This window comes from Pteropus medius, unplaced genomic scaffold (assembly GCF_902729225.1).
Source record: "Pteropus medius unplaced genomic scaffold, Ma_sr-lr_union100, whole genome shotgun sequence".
Taxonomy (NCBI): Eukaryota; Metazoa; Chordata; class Mammalia; order Chiroptera; family Pteropodidae; genus Pteropus; species Pteropus medius.
Genome location: NW_024355990.1, coordinates 4,469,679 through 4,482,250, shown reverse-complemented (window position 1 = coordinate 4,482,250; position 12,572 = coordinate 4,469,679). Strand labels below are relative to the sequence as shown.

Below are 12,572 nucleotides of genomic sequence, written 5' to 3'. Positions count from 1 at the left end.
TAAGTCATGTCAAGCTGCCTTATACACTTCCTACGCTGTCAAAAGTGAAAACAGGTGAGATCTCCATTCCTACACGGCTTTACTGTGGAGATGGTTTCCACACCGAACCATCCTAGCAGTGATTTTGCATCCCCGTAGGGATTGGAAGGACATTGAAGTATTTCAAAACCCATTTACCTGTGCCACTAAGGAGTTTACACCGAACCTTCAATTGGAAGTGATTTAAAGGCAAATGTAAATGTCTTCTAAGAGACAAATATGCTCAGTTAAAATCATGTTTGTGAAATGATAACTATTTGGCAGTGCCTAGTTATGTAAAAGACATTTGCAAAGATGAAATATGTAAAATCTTACTACAGAATTAGCCCTAAGATGAACATTTGTAATTTTGATGAAAGGGAACCTCAACCTGACAAATGTTCCTCAAATCCATTCTTATTAGTAGCCCTGTATCACCAAATTGTAGCCAATTATCATACTTTGAATTTCATCAATAAAAAATTTGTGGAAATTTGTTTTTTCTCTCGTTATGTAAGTACCTACATAATATCCTCGATTTGGCCTCTTGGCCAAATACATCTGGTCCTTTACAGAAAAAGTTTTTTGACCCTGCCCTAGAATTTATTTTGTCATTGGGGAGGGGAGCAGGTCAGTGGCAGTGGTCAGAGTGAGGCCGTGCTAAACACTGTTCTGGAAGCAGCGGGGAGCTAGCTCCAGATTAAAACATCAGCTACTTTATCCTCATTGCATCTAAACTTGACGTTTTCCTGTCAGCCATCTGTAATGCTTTTCCGTTTACTCAGTTTGTTCACATAGTCCTCACGCTCCTCCCCAGGAGAGAGTAGAACTCTCAGACCGACAAATCTAAGTAAGACAACTTGGAATAGGATTTAAAGTTAAGCTGGAAGTTGAGCTGGTAGCAGTTTAGCACTTGATTTGACACCTCCTTCAGAGCGATGTGATTTACTGAATTGTTAATCCCCTCTGTGTCATCACTGTTGGCTTTAGTGGGGCAATTGATTGAATCTAGATTTCGAGTAGTCTGATTTTTGCTGTATTTTAGCATTTCGGAAAATAGTAAATGTTGAAAATCTTTGATTTTTTAAAAAACTGGGTGCACTTATTGGATTTTAAAAGTTTTTAGAGAAGTATTAGTAGTTTTGTAAAGTGGTTTAGCAGTAAAATATGCTGTGATGCTATCTGTAAAAATACTGGGGAAAAAATTTACCAAAAGGCTAATAACATTATTAATGGTGGGATGAAGGGTAATTTTTCCCTTTTCTCCATTTTCCAAATTTTTTATAAGTGGGCATGTTACTTTCATAGTACTCTTTTATAAGTAAACCATTAATAGTGTAATGAACGTGATGTCCTGAAAAGGAGTGAAAGATGGTTTTGATTTAAAGTCAGACCCCAGTGGGGCAATTATGAAGGCACTGCTCCTCAGTCAAGGTGCAGCTCTGACCAACTGCAGTGTCCCTCCAAGCTTCATCGAGCCCTTCTGCTGGTCAAAGGTGTGGCTTTCTCTGACAGACTCATTCCTCGGGCCTGAATGGTTTCTTGACTCACCCTGGCCACAGTAGGTCACCAACGCCTCTCAATTCAAAGCTAGTCTAGGTTCGTTGACTTTTATCCTTGAGAGCGGGTATTCCTGAGGGAAGGGAGTGTAAAGAATTAGTCCTATGGCGCTGTGCCCTCCCCAGATCGTGGAGGAGGAGAGAAGGTGGTTGGCGAGTCTTCCCTTCTTGGTCGGACCCCAGGGCTTCTTGGGTTTCCTTAGAGCTGGTTGAATTGAACAGTGAATCTCAACCTGTTTCTTTGATCTTGTGCTTTTAAATCTTTAAAATGGAAAGATGGATTGGAGATTAACAGTTGCGCATTTCCACTGAAAATTCTTTTCATTTCAATCTGTGAAAATAGAAAAGAGTGATTCCTAAGTCGTTTTCTCCTGGACACTGCATTGCCCATTCGCGCAAGATTGGAGTGGGAGAGGAAACGTGGCAGATTCTAACCAGTTTGCTTCCTGGGTAGTGAATGGTAAATTCCATTAATGGCTTACGCAGAAGGTTAGAAATTTCTCTCATCTGTTTATAGTTGGTTGAAAGGGGGCTCTCTGCTTGTCTAGATTTGGTCATTTGGCCCTGTCACGAGAGGCCTTTCTGCAGGGCAGTCTGCTCTATCGGCTGAGGGACAGGTTTCCTGCATCGTAGTGCTTTTCACAAGGAAATAGAATTGGGCTTCCAACTGTCAATCAGCGTTCTTCCTGCTGGCAGCATCGTGAAACTTGGTATTGTTCTTTCTGTAACATTTTCATTTCTTGTTATAGTCATTCAGCTGAGTTGGTCTTGAGTTTTTACATGCTTGCTATCAAGGACTATAATTTAATAGTAGAGAAGTACACGTTACTAATGTGCAGTACAGGGTAAGGGCTATAAGAAATGTTTAGAGAGTGCTGTAAAAACTTAAGAGATGATACCTTTTAGCTGGGGGCAAGGACAGGAGGGAAAGGAAGAGGCTAAGGAAGGCTTCATGGAGGTGGTGGCATTAGAAGATTCATTATTGAATTTAGCCTTGAAAGGTTTCTACAGGTAAGGAAGGGACAATGAGCAAAGGCAGGGAGGGAAGTTAAAACTCTATTTGTAAGACACCAAGGACTCCAGCTGAAATGGAGAGGAATCCAGGGAAATGAGGCTAGACAAGTACACTGGGCCAGACGGGTAGGGCCCAAAATGCCAGGCTGAACAGTTAGCGTTTATCAGTGACTACTGGGGAAAGCCGAAGGCTTTGGAGGAAGTAAGAATTAAATTTGGGCTCTAGGAAGAATAGCACTACGCAGTGTAAATTGTATGGGAGAGGCTGGAAGCAAGATCGGTTTATTAAAAGGAACTAAGTCCCTCGCCTGTGGCAGTGGGAATGGAAGTGAAGAGGCTTAAAATGAGGTAATCTGTTGCCTCTGTGTCTGTCCCTGAGAGAGCTGGAGTCCTTGTGGAGCCCTGGCATCTGCATGCGGCACTATGGACATGGCTGTCACAAGGAAGCAGGCTCGCCAGGACCCTTTTTTCCCCACGAGGACATATTTCACTTTATCTGATGTCCTGTGTTTTAATCTGACAATCCTAACCACTCCTCCTCTCTGCTCTGGCCCTGAGTTCAGCTTCCTCCTCTCCCATTTCCCACCTCTTCCCTCCTGAGTTACTCTCCTTGTTGGTCCAGAGTCGGGTAGAGTATGTGCTGCCCAGGAGGGCTTAGTTTGGGGGAAGGGTGTCTCAATTCAGCGCCGGGCTTTAGTACCTATGTACAGCATGAGGCACAGCTTTCTGTCGAAGCAGACAGGGAGGCAGGAAGAAAGCCCTTACATTCCGATGCCAAAGGGGACAGGAGAGCATCCGGCTCTAGGGAGCCTTTCAGGTGTCTGCCTGGTGTCTCAGAATATACTTGGGTCTGGGAGATGATACTCCTGAACTCGGCTCCTCCCACACCTCACCCCATCCTCACTTCCCCTTCTCAACTCCTCTCCTACCTCACCCACGTCCCACAAAGGTACTTGGAGCTCTTGGACCCAGACAGACTTTCTAAGGTCATACTGTTCCCTTTGCCTAAAACACCCTTCCTGCATTCTGTCCCGCCAGCGCCGCTCCTTCCCTGGCCCCAGCCCGGCCTAAGTGTCCTTACTCTGGGTTCCCAGAGAACCCTGAGCAAACCTCCCTCATGACTTTTTCACACTTGATTGGTTCCGCCTGTTACTGGTGTGTCTCCTTGGAAACGCAGGCGCTCTCTGGACAAGGAGCTCCTTCATCGGTGCCCTCAGTGCTCATCACCATGCCTGCACCTAGTAGGTGCTCCATAAGTATGTGCTAAATGGACAATAGGACTCTGTTTGGAAGCTTCACTGCCCCTTAAAGCCCTATTTGTGTTCCTCAGGGAGCACCAGCCCCAGCCCCCCACCCAGCCCACACACCTGGGCACTTCTCCACACTTCAAGGCTGGGAGGATTTTCAGCACTTTTTATTAGCATAAAAGAAAACTTACTTGGAAAATCTCAGCCCTGGACTTAACTGTCCCCTCACCTTTCACATGCCCAGACTAGTAAGGCCCTGAGTATCCTGGCAGGAGCCAGAGATGTGGACCTTACTGTCCCGTGTCCTCTGTCCCGTGTCCTCCAGCTCCGGGCACTGCTCTAAGCCCAGACAGTAGCTTCAGATCAGAATGTTGCTCATTCCACACTTCCTTCTGCGCACGGCCTTCCGTGCCTTCTAGAACCATCCTCGCTGGCATTCACCTGCATTGTTAGGGCATGAGAAAGTGAATAAAGAGAACTATGCTCCCTGCCTGACCCCAAATCTAAGAAACCCTCCACTTGGACACACACAGTGAACAAAAACAGGTGGACGGTATGGTTTGTAAGTGGGTAAGCGGGTCTGGGGCCCTCCACCGGGTAGTGCGTGGGAGAGGAGCTTTGGGGGTGTCTTGGCTGTTACATACAAAGCAAGAGAGAGACGAAAGTTGGGATGAGGCCAAAAAGACAGAACCTCCAAGCCCCCAGGTTAGGGTGCAGATAGTCCCAGCTGCTGCAGGTAGGTACTCATTTGAGAAGATGGGGGACAGGCAAGGCTGAGACAATATGAGCTCCTTCCCCAACCTACCTGAGTAGTGCTAGGAAATGGCTCTGGGGGGAGGCAGGCAGACAGGAACCATCTGAGTCAGTCCAGAGGGATGTCACCTGGACTTTCAGTTCCAAAGCAGCAGCCTCCCTGGCCCTCAGCCTGGAGCCCCAGCCCTGCAGGACAGGTGAGGCCTGCAGGAAGTGAGGGAGGCTCCTCATGCTCTATTCAGCTCTTTGTCTGAGCAAGCCCAGGGAGGGCTCAGAGAACCAGGCTACGGATAAGCCCCCTCTGGTCACCATGGCAGACAGCTGACCGCTGAGGACCCTGTGATCTGCAGCTCCTTCGGGCCGGCTTAGGACCTGGGGATTGGGAAAGAGCCACGTGCTGGGGTCCAGCCTTAGCTCTGGGCCTCTTCTGGTGTCCCAAGGAAACTAGCACCCCAGAGCAGGGCCCTCAGGGGACTTGGTAGCTAACTTTTTGCTGGGAAACGAGGGGTTTCACTCTGCGCTCCCGGCCCACCCAACGCGGGGCCATCCCTGCAGGTACCTAAAGGAGTTCCGCACAGAGCAGTGCCCGCTCTTCGTGCAACACAAATGCACCCAGCATCGGCCCTACACCTGCTTCCACTGGCACTTCGTGAACCAGCGACGACGCCGGTCCATCCGCCGTCGGGACGGCACGTTCAACTACAGCCCCGACGTCTACTGCACCAAGTACGACGAGGCCACAGGCCTCTGCCCGGAGGGCGACGAGTGAGTGCCCCCCACCCAGCCTGCCCTCAGAGGAGCCCCGTGTCTCCTGGGTCAGTTGCCCTCAGAGTAGGCCAGGCGGAGTCTGAGAAGCCAGCCCGAGGCTGCTTTTGGGGGAGACTGCCTGCAGCCTGGCCTACCTTCCTATGGCCTGGACCTGGGCTCTGGGGGAGGTCCCTTCTCCTTTCTCCACTTTCGAGAAACCCTACACAGGCCTTCTGCTAAGCCTCAGGGCCACGTCTGCACTAAAGTGGCTTCCTGGGCCTTCCGTCATGGTCCCCTGCAAGTCACAAGAACCCTCTGAGGCCTGCCACCACCCACACCATCCCCTGCAGTTCCCAACGAGGCTGGCTGTTGAGAGACAGAGCTCCTCCAGTCTCCCATTTTGCTGACCCTAAATAGTTTACCACAACACCCTGTGATGAGACAGGGCACAACGCAAACAAACAAGGAGGTGGCAGACTCGGAAACATCACTGAGAGGGGACATCCAGTAACCCTGTTTGTCATCTGTTTAAACCTACCTTGCAGAGGTGCTGCTGGGGCTTCTGCGGGCACAAGTCACTGAACCACCCCTACACCAGCACCCCTCTTTCTCACAGAGGTCAAGGCTTGCTGACCCCTCCCCCAGCTTGATGAAGCCCTCGGGGCATGAGGCCTTTTGTCTCTCTGAGAACCCGTGATCTGGGTAGCATTTCTTCTCCCAGGAGTGCTCCTCTCTGGAGCTTCCCTGGGACCGCCCAGGGCCTTGGCCGAGTGGCCTTCGAGAGGACTTGCTGAGCAGGCTGAAGTGGGAGTGCCAGGCCCTGTCGGGCCCCCCCGCAGGCTACTGCCGCAGCGCCCAGCTGGCAGCGGCAGAGTAGTCTGTTCCCGCAGCAAGGCTCATTGCGTTCCTCCTTGACCCGCCAGCAGTGCCCCCTCCGGTCGGGGGGAAAGGGCAGGGGCTGGCAGTCCAGGCTGCAGGGAACAAAGGTGAGTGACCCCCACTTCCGTGTTTCAGGTGCCCATTCTTGCACAGGACCACAGGGGACACTGAGCGCAGGTACCACCTGCGCTACTACAAAACTGGAATCTGCATCCACGAGACAGACTCAAAAGGCAACTGCACCAAAAACGGCCTGCACTGCGCTTTCGCCCACGGGCCCCATGACCTCCGCTCCCCCGTCTACGACATCAGGTGGGCTGGACTCTGCACTGGGCTGATGGCTGTGGGCCGGGGTGGGGGCCTGGCTGCTGACACAGTGAGTACCACAGGTGGAGTGCAAGGCTGGCACTCTGGGTCCTTCCGCCTCATGCCCCTTCCCCGCTCCCTGTCTCCTCCTCCCAGGGAGCTCCAGGCCATGGAGGCCTTACAGAACGGCCAGACCACAGTGGAGGGCAGCATAGAGGGTCAGTCGGCTGGCGCTGCGAGCCACGCCATGATAGAGAAAATCCTCAGTGAGGAGCCACGGTGGCAAGGTAAGGGTGGCCACACAGATGGCCAGGCCCCCTCCCACCGGATGTCTGTCCTCGCCCCTCTCCTGCCCGTAGCTGCCCTGAGGATTGGCTCACCACCACCTACTGCTTTCTGCACCCCAAGCCACCACCTCTGCTGGGAGGTGCCTGCCCCCTCATCCCACCTGACTTCCAGCCAAGCATAGGCTCGTCATTCGGGGGCACTTCTAGGGGAGTTCCCCCAGACACGCCTTGCCCTGCTCCCATCACCCAGGTGCTCTCCCCACACAGACGTGTACATGTGTTTGCGAACCTCCTACGGGTGCCTTTTTCACCCTGTGAGCTGCGAGTGTCTCCAGTGGAGGGTGGCGTCACCTTACTTCTCTACCTCCTGGGTTATCTTAGTCTGGGCGTTGGCCAAAGAGGAGGTGGTCCTGTTCATACCTCTCCTGGAAGCCTCAGCTCCTGGACTCCTGCCCCACCTACCTGACCCCTGCCTCTGGCCCCCTGTGCAGAGACCGCCTACGTGCTGGGGAACTATAAGACGGAGCCGTGCAAGAAGCCCCCGCGGCTCTGCCGCCAGGGTTACGCCTGTCCCTACTACCACAACAGCAAGGACCGGCGGCGGAGCCCCCGGAAACACAAATACAGGTCTTCTGGCCCAGGCAGGCCGGCCGCGGGCGGTGGGGCTGGCAGGGATGGGATCACGGCAGGGCTGCTTCCCCTGTGCACTCAGGGAGGCAGGGAGGCCAGCCTGAGGATTCCAGGATGGCCGGGTGCAAGGGGTGGGGGGTAGTCAGGATGGCTGAATGATGGGGAGCCTGCCGGGATCCTCTGCCACGTGAAATGAGGGTCTGGCCGTCTCTGAGACCCCTTCGGTTCTGATGCAGAGGGGCGTCTGCCAGGGCCGGGCCGTGGTGGGGGCGTGTGCTGGTGGCTGCAGCCTGGCTCGCCTTGGCCTGCACGGAGCTTGGTGGGAGGCCCCGGCTGAGGGAGTGAACCCGTGTCCTTCTCAGCGGTGCAGCCAGGCTGGGCCAGAGCAGCAGAGCCTGGCTTCTGGCCCCTCGAGGCGGGGAGACCAGAGAGGGGCCCTGAACAGGGATCGAGCTGGCATCCCCCAAACCCTAATCTGTCCCTCTTGCGTCCATCTGACCCACCCTCTCGTTGGACCAGGTCGTCTCCATGTCCTAACGTAAAACACGGGGACGAGTGGGGAGACCCCGGCAAGTGCGAGAGCGGAGACGCCTGCCAGTACTGCCACACCCGCACGGAGCAGCAGTTCCACCCGGAGGTGGGCTCGAGCAGGGGCAGCAGGGGCCGGGTCCTTCGAGGGTGTGGGCGGCTCAATTTATCCTCTGGGAAGCAAGGGGAAAGGGAGGGAGGGTCTGAGCAGATGCTGGCAGAACCCCCCGACTCCATCCTGGGAGAGGGATTCGTAGCCACAAGACCCCCAACAAGCAGTGCCTAAAAGGAGCCCCACACCTCGATTTGGCATCTTCCTGTGTTCTGAGCCCACACTCCCCAAGTAGCCCTGTGCTCCCAGCTTGTTTCCCCTGGGCCTCCTGACAGGGAGGGCGTGTCCTGGGCCTGGGGACCTGGCCATCCTGGGCTTTGCACTACTCATGGGGCTTACAATCCAGTGATACCAGGATTTAAAAAATAAGAAAGCCCCTAACAGCTGTCCTGTTCCGGACCAGAACCTAAGGTGTGAGCAGCCTCCCCAATGCAGTTCCCCAGCCCGCCGGCCCCACCGGGTGGCCCTGAGCCATATCAGTGTGCCAAGATCTTGTGTAGGGAACATTGAGGCACGTGCTGTCCCTTGCCCAGTTGCATGGAGGCCAGGATACCCTGAGATGGACATGTGGACAGAGCCTACCTTATGTGGGCTGCAGACAGCAGGGTGGAAAGTCAGGCCCAGCATAGAGCCCACCCCAGGGTGCCCCAGGGTAAGCGGGTGCTACTTGTGATCTTGGCTCCCTGAACACCCAAAGGTACATTCAGAGGTCACAGCCCTGGCCAAGACCCCGAGCACAGAGCAGCATGGAGAAGATCCCTTTGAGAGCTGTGTCAGGGCTGGTTGGATCTTTGACCCCAGAGGGGAGGTGTCCTTGGTGCGGGACAATTTCCTTATCTATAAAGAGTGTCAGTTTAAGAAGTTGATAGGGAGAGACTTAGAGAAGTGGCATGGAACAGGGAGGGGAGAGAGATTGATAAGCTAACTCACCCATCTGAAGACACCCATGCCTGCCTGTCCCTCTCAGCCCAAGCCTGACCCACCTCTGCTCTGCTCTGCTCTGCCCCTCCAGATCTATAAATCCACCAAGTGCAACGACATGCAGCAATCAGGCAGCTGTCCCCGAGGACCTTTCTGCGCCTTCGCCCACGTAGAACGTATGCTGCCCCCATCGCCCTGAGCAGAGCCCGCTTCATCCTCAGGCAGGGGATGGCCCCTGCCTGCCTGCCAGCCAGCAGGGGGCCCTGTCCCCACTGGAAGTTCCATTCCCTACCCCACCTTGCCTCTCTGGAGCTGGCCTCAAAGCCCTGGAGTGTCCAAGGTCGTGAGACAGAGCAGGGACTGTGCCCCTGTCAGGCATTCATAGTCCCAGGCAGGGGGCACCCCCTCCAGAGCCCACTAGGCAGATCCCAGCAGCCATCCCGTGCTGTACCCATGGCAGACATCACTAATCGAATGTGGCACTCTGCCCTGCTGAGCCCTGCTGAGAGCAGAGCTGTCCAGTCAAAATATAACGCAACCCCTTCATGTCATTTTAGATATTCTAGTAACTACATTTTTAAAAGCCAAAAGAAACAAATTAGTTTTAACCCATTATAAAGTATTATTTCAAAAATAATTCATATAAAACTCATCAAGACTTTTACTTTTTTTTCCCCACATAGTATCTAATGTGTATTTGAATAGCTGTTATACATTTTGATTCAGAGCAGCCACGCCCCTAGTGCTCACCAGCCGCACATGGCTTGTGGCCACCGTGCTGGACAGCGCAGCTCGATTCTCCACATTGCAGTCCAGACCCCACTGCCGATCTTGGAGATGGAGCTCGGGTTACAACCTGTGTCCACCCCGAGCCAGTGCTCTGGCTGCCTTTAACCCCTTCCCAGGCTCAGGCCTTCTCTGTGGGAGGGGAGTGAGCACTGAGTACACTGAGGCTCCTGGGAAGGGCTAAGCGTATTCTTGGCACAGAGGTCCCCAGCCTTGGGCACCGTGACTGCTGATGAGGCAGCACAAAGAAGTGATTCGCATCTCAGCTTTGGAGTCACGTGGATTGGAGTTCAGATCCCAGCCTTTCTGTGTCCTAGCTCTGTCACCTTGGGAGATTTACTTTGCCTCTCTGAGCCTCAGTTTCCTTATCTGTGAAATGGAGACCACGATATTACTTATGTCTTCCAGTCATTGTGAAGATTCACAGTTAATACAAATTGCCTGGGACCTAGTAAGTGCTCAGGATCTTATACTCATAGAAATGAGGTAGGAGCCTCCCCTTTCTGTCCGGGGGGTGCATGGTCTCCTTTGAAGGAGACCCAGCTGCAGTGCTGGCTCAGGGCTTGCTGACACCGTGCCCGTCTCTTTGCAGAACCGCCCCTCAGTGATGACCCGCAGCCTTCCTCAGCTGTGTCCAGCCCCACCCAGTCGGGTCCCGTCTTGTACATGCCATCTGCTGCCGGAGACTCGGTGCCCGTGAGCCCCTCCAGCCCGCATGCCCCTGACCTCAGTGCTGTACGTGCCTCTCGCGGGGGGGCGGGGTAGCCACCATGCCTGCCTGGGAGCCAACACCTGCCTCTCATGTCCCCACCCCATCTCAGCCTGTGCTTGAGGAAGAGGCCCCGGTGTCTGGCCTCAGGCCAAGGGGTTCTGCCCTTTTAACCCCAGGGTTCCTTTTTCTGTCGAAAGCTGGTGAGGGGTGGGGCATGGCGGTAGCGCCCCCAGAGCCTGCATCAGCCAGCCTGGGTAGAGCTGGTAGAAGGGACAAAGCCTTCTGTCACTCACCTCACATGCACACGACTTTCTCATGAGGTTCTGGGTCCCCTGGGTGGTCGTCGCTACCCATTGGCAGATGAAAATGGAACCGAGCCCCTTGCTAAAGAAGCGCCCTCTGAGGGAGGGTTGGGGGACGCCGCGGCCCAGCCTGCGTTTGCCCACCAGCCCACTCCCTTCTTCTCTGCAGCTCCTCTGTAGAAACAGCAGTCTAGGCAGCCCCTCCAACCTCTGTGGCTCCCCCCCGGGCTCCATCAGGAAGCCCCCGAACCTGGAAGGCATTGTCTTCCCTGGGGAGTCCGGCCTCGCCCCTGTCAGCTATAAGAAGGCTCCTGGCTTCGAGAGAGAAGACCAGGTGGGAGCCGAGTTCCTGAAAAATTTCAAGTGCCAGGTAAGGGACGAGAGGGGCAGCCCAGTGAGGTTAGCCTTCTCCATGGAGGGCTGGCCTGGCCTGGCTTTGGGCAGTGTGAGTAAGAGCTAGGAGGCCCATGTCCTCAGCCTCTTCAAGACTGAGCAGAGTGAGTAAGGTCCTCCCATTCTACAGATGAGGACAGGAAGCCTAGGGAGGCTCCGCGCCTCACCCAGCGTCGCTGAGCCCGGGCAGGGATTCCTGCCTTGGTCTTCTGAACCCACGTCCGGTCTTTTCCCTGCTCTGTGCTGCCTCGGTGGAGTGGCAGGGCCTTGGGGAGCGGGACAGAGGGGTCCCTAATGAGCTTATCTGAGGCTTGGAGTCACTTGGGAGGAGAGGAGCAGCCCCCCTGGTTCCGAGGGTAGGGAAAGGAGCAGGGGCACGGAGGGAGAACAGGGGGCATGCGTGCGAAGGGGGTTTGCACGACAGGTGTCTGCAGCCTTAGTGAGCCATGGCAGGTTGATGCTTGGGAGGACTCCTGGACTTGGGGCCCCTCCCTGGCACCACGTTCATCTCGTGCTCCCTGACCTTTCTCTCTCAGGCCAAGTTAAAACCCCACTCACTAGAGCCCAGGAGTCAAGAGCAGCCTCTGCTTCAGCCCAAACAGGTATTGAGCTCTCAGCCCCCTTCTGGCACCTGCTGTGGTTGGGACAGACCCAAAACCCCAGAAGGCTGCAGGGAGAGGGAGGCACTGCTTTCTCAACAAGCCGAGGTCAGGACTCAGGTGGGACCCGACCCCCAAATCCAGAGAGGGTGGGGTCAGGCCCTGGAGCCCCTCACCTCCTGGACTCACTCATCAGTCAGTCAAAAAATACTGACTGAGCATCTATACTGTGCCAGGCCCTCGACTCACTTCTCCCTCCCCCATGCGGACTTTGGGGGTAAGTGGGCCCTGCAGCCTCCAAGCCACACCCCTCCAACTCAGTCTCTCAGCAAGGTGTCAAGTGGGTGGGGCCCCGTCTGGGCCTGAGGGTAACCACATGAGGGCCGGGATGCCCCATTTCTCTCTGCCTCCCTTAGCCCTCGCCTCCAGCCCCTGGCCACAGCCTCCTGGGCGGGCATCCCATTGCCTCTCCTCACTCTCTCGTTGCAGGACATGCTGGCCATCCTCCCCGTGGGCAGCCCCCTGACCTCAAGCATCTCTTCTAGTATCACCTCTAGCCTGGCAGCTACTCCCCCTAGCCCCGCTGGCACCAGCAGTGTCCCCGGCATGAACGCAAACGCTCTGCCCTTCTACCCCACCAGCGACACAGTAGAGTCGGTCATAGGTAATCAGGCCGTTTCTGTTGCCAAGTCCAGGAGAGGGTCTGGAGTCAGAGATACTAGGTCTCCGGAGTGACTCTCAGACCAGCATGCTGGTCACCTTAGACATCTGATTGGGGG

At 54.8% G+C, this 12,572-nt stretch overlaps 1 protein-coding gene across 6 annotated transcripts in view; it reads left to right on the top strand.

Annotated features, from left to right (window-relative positions):
- UNK (unk zinc finger) overlaps positions 1-12,572 on the top strand; it is a 30,862-nt gene that overhangs the window by 11,940 nt on the left and 6,350 nt on the right. For 5 of the 6 annotated variants that reach the window (XM_039859602.1, XM_039859604.1, XM_039859605.1 and 2 more), the window contains 10 exons: positions 5,147-5,356; positions 6,353-6,529; positions 6,680-6,810; positions 7,302-7,437; positions 7,960-8,077; positions 9,093-9,177; positions 10,380-10,522; positions 10,971-11,171; positions 11,731-11,796; positions 12,283-12,457. In XM_039859602.1, the coding sequence (XP_039715536.1) occupies positions 5,147-5,356; positions 6,353-6,529; positions 6,680-6,810; positions 7,302-7,437; positions 7,960-8,077; positions 9,093-9,177; positions 10,380-10,522; positions 10,971-11,171; positions 11,731-11,796; positions 12,283-12,457 (1,442 nt within the window). The remainder of the gene's footprint in view (positions 1-5,146; positions 5,357-6,352; positions 6,530-6,679; positions 6,811-7,301; positions 7,438-7,959; positions 8,078-9,092; positions 9,178-10,379; positions 10,523-10,970; positions 11,172-11,730; positions 11,797-12,282; positions 12,458-12,572) is intronic. The other variant, XM_039859603.1, reaches the window with a different exon arrangement.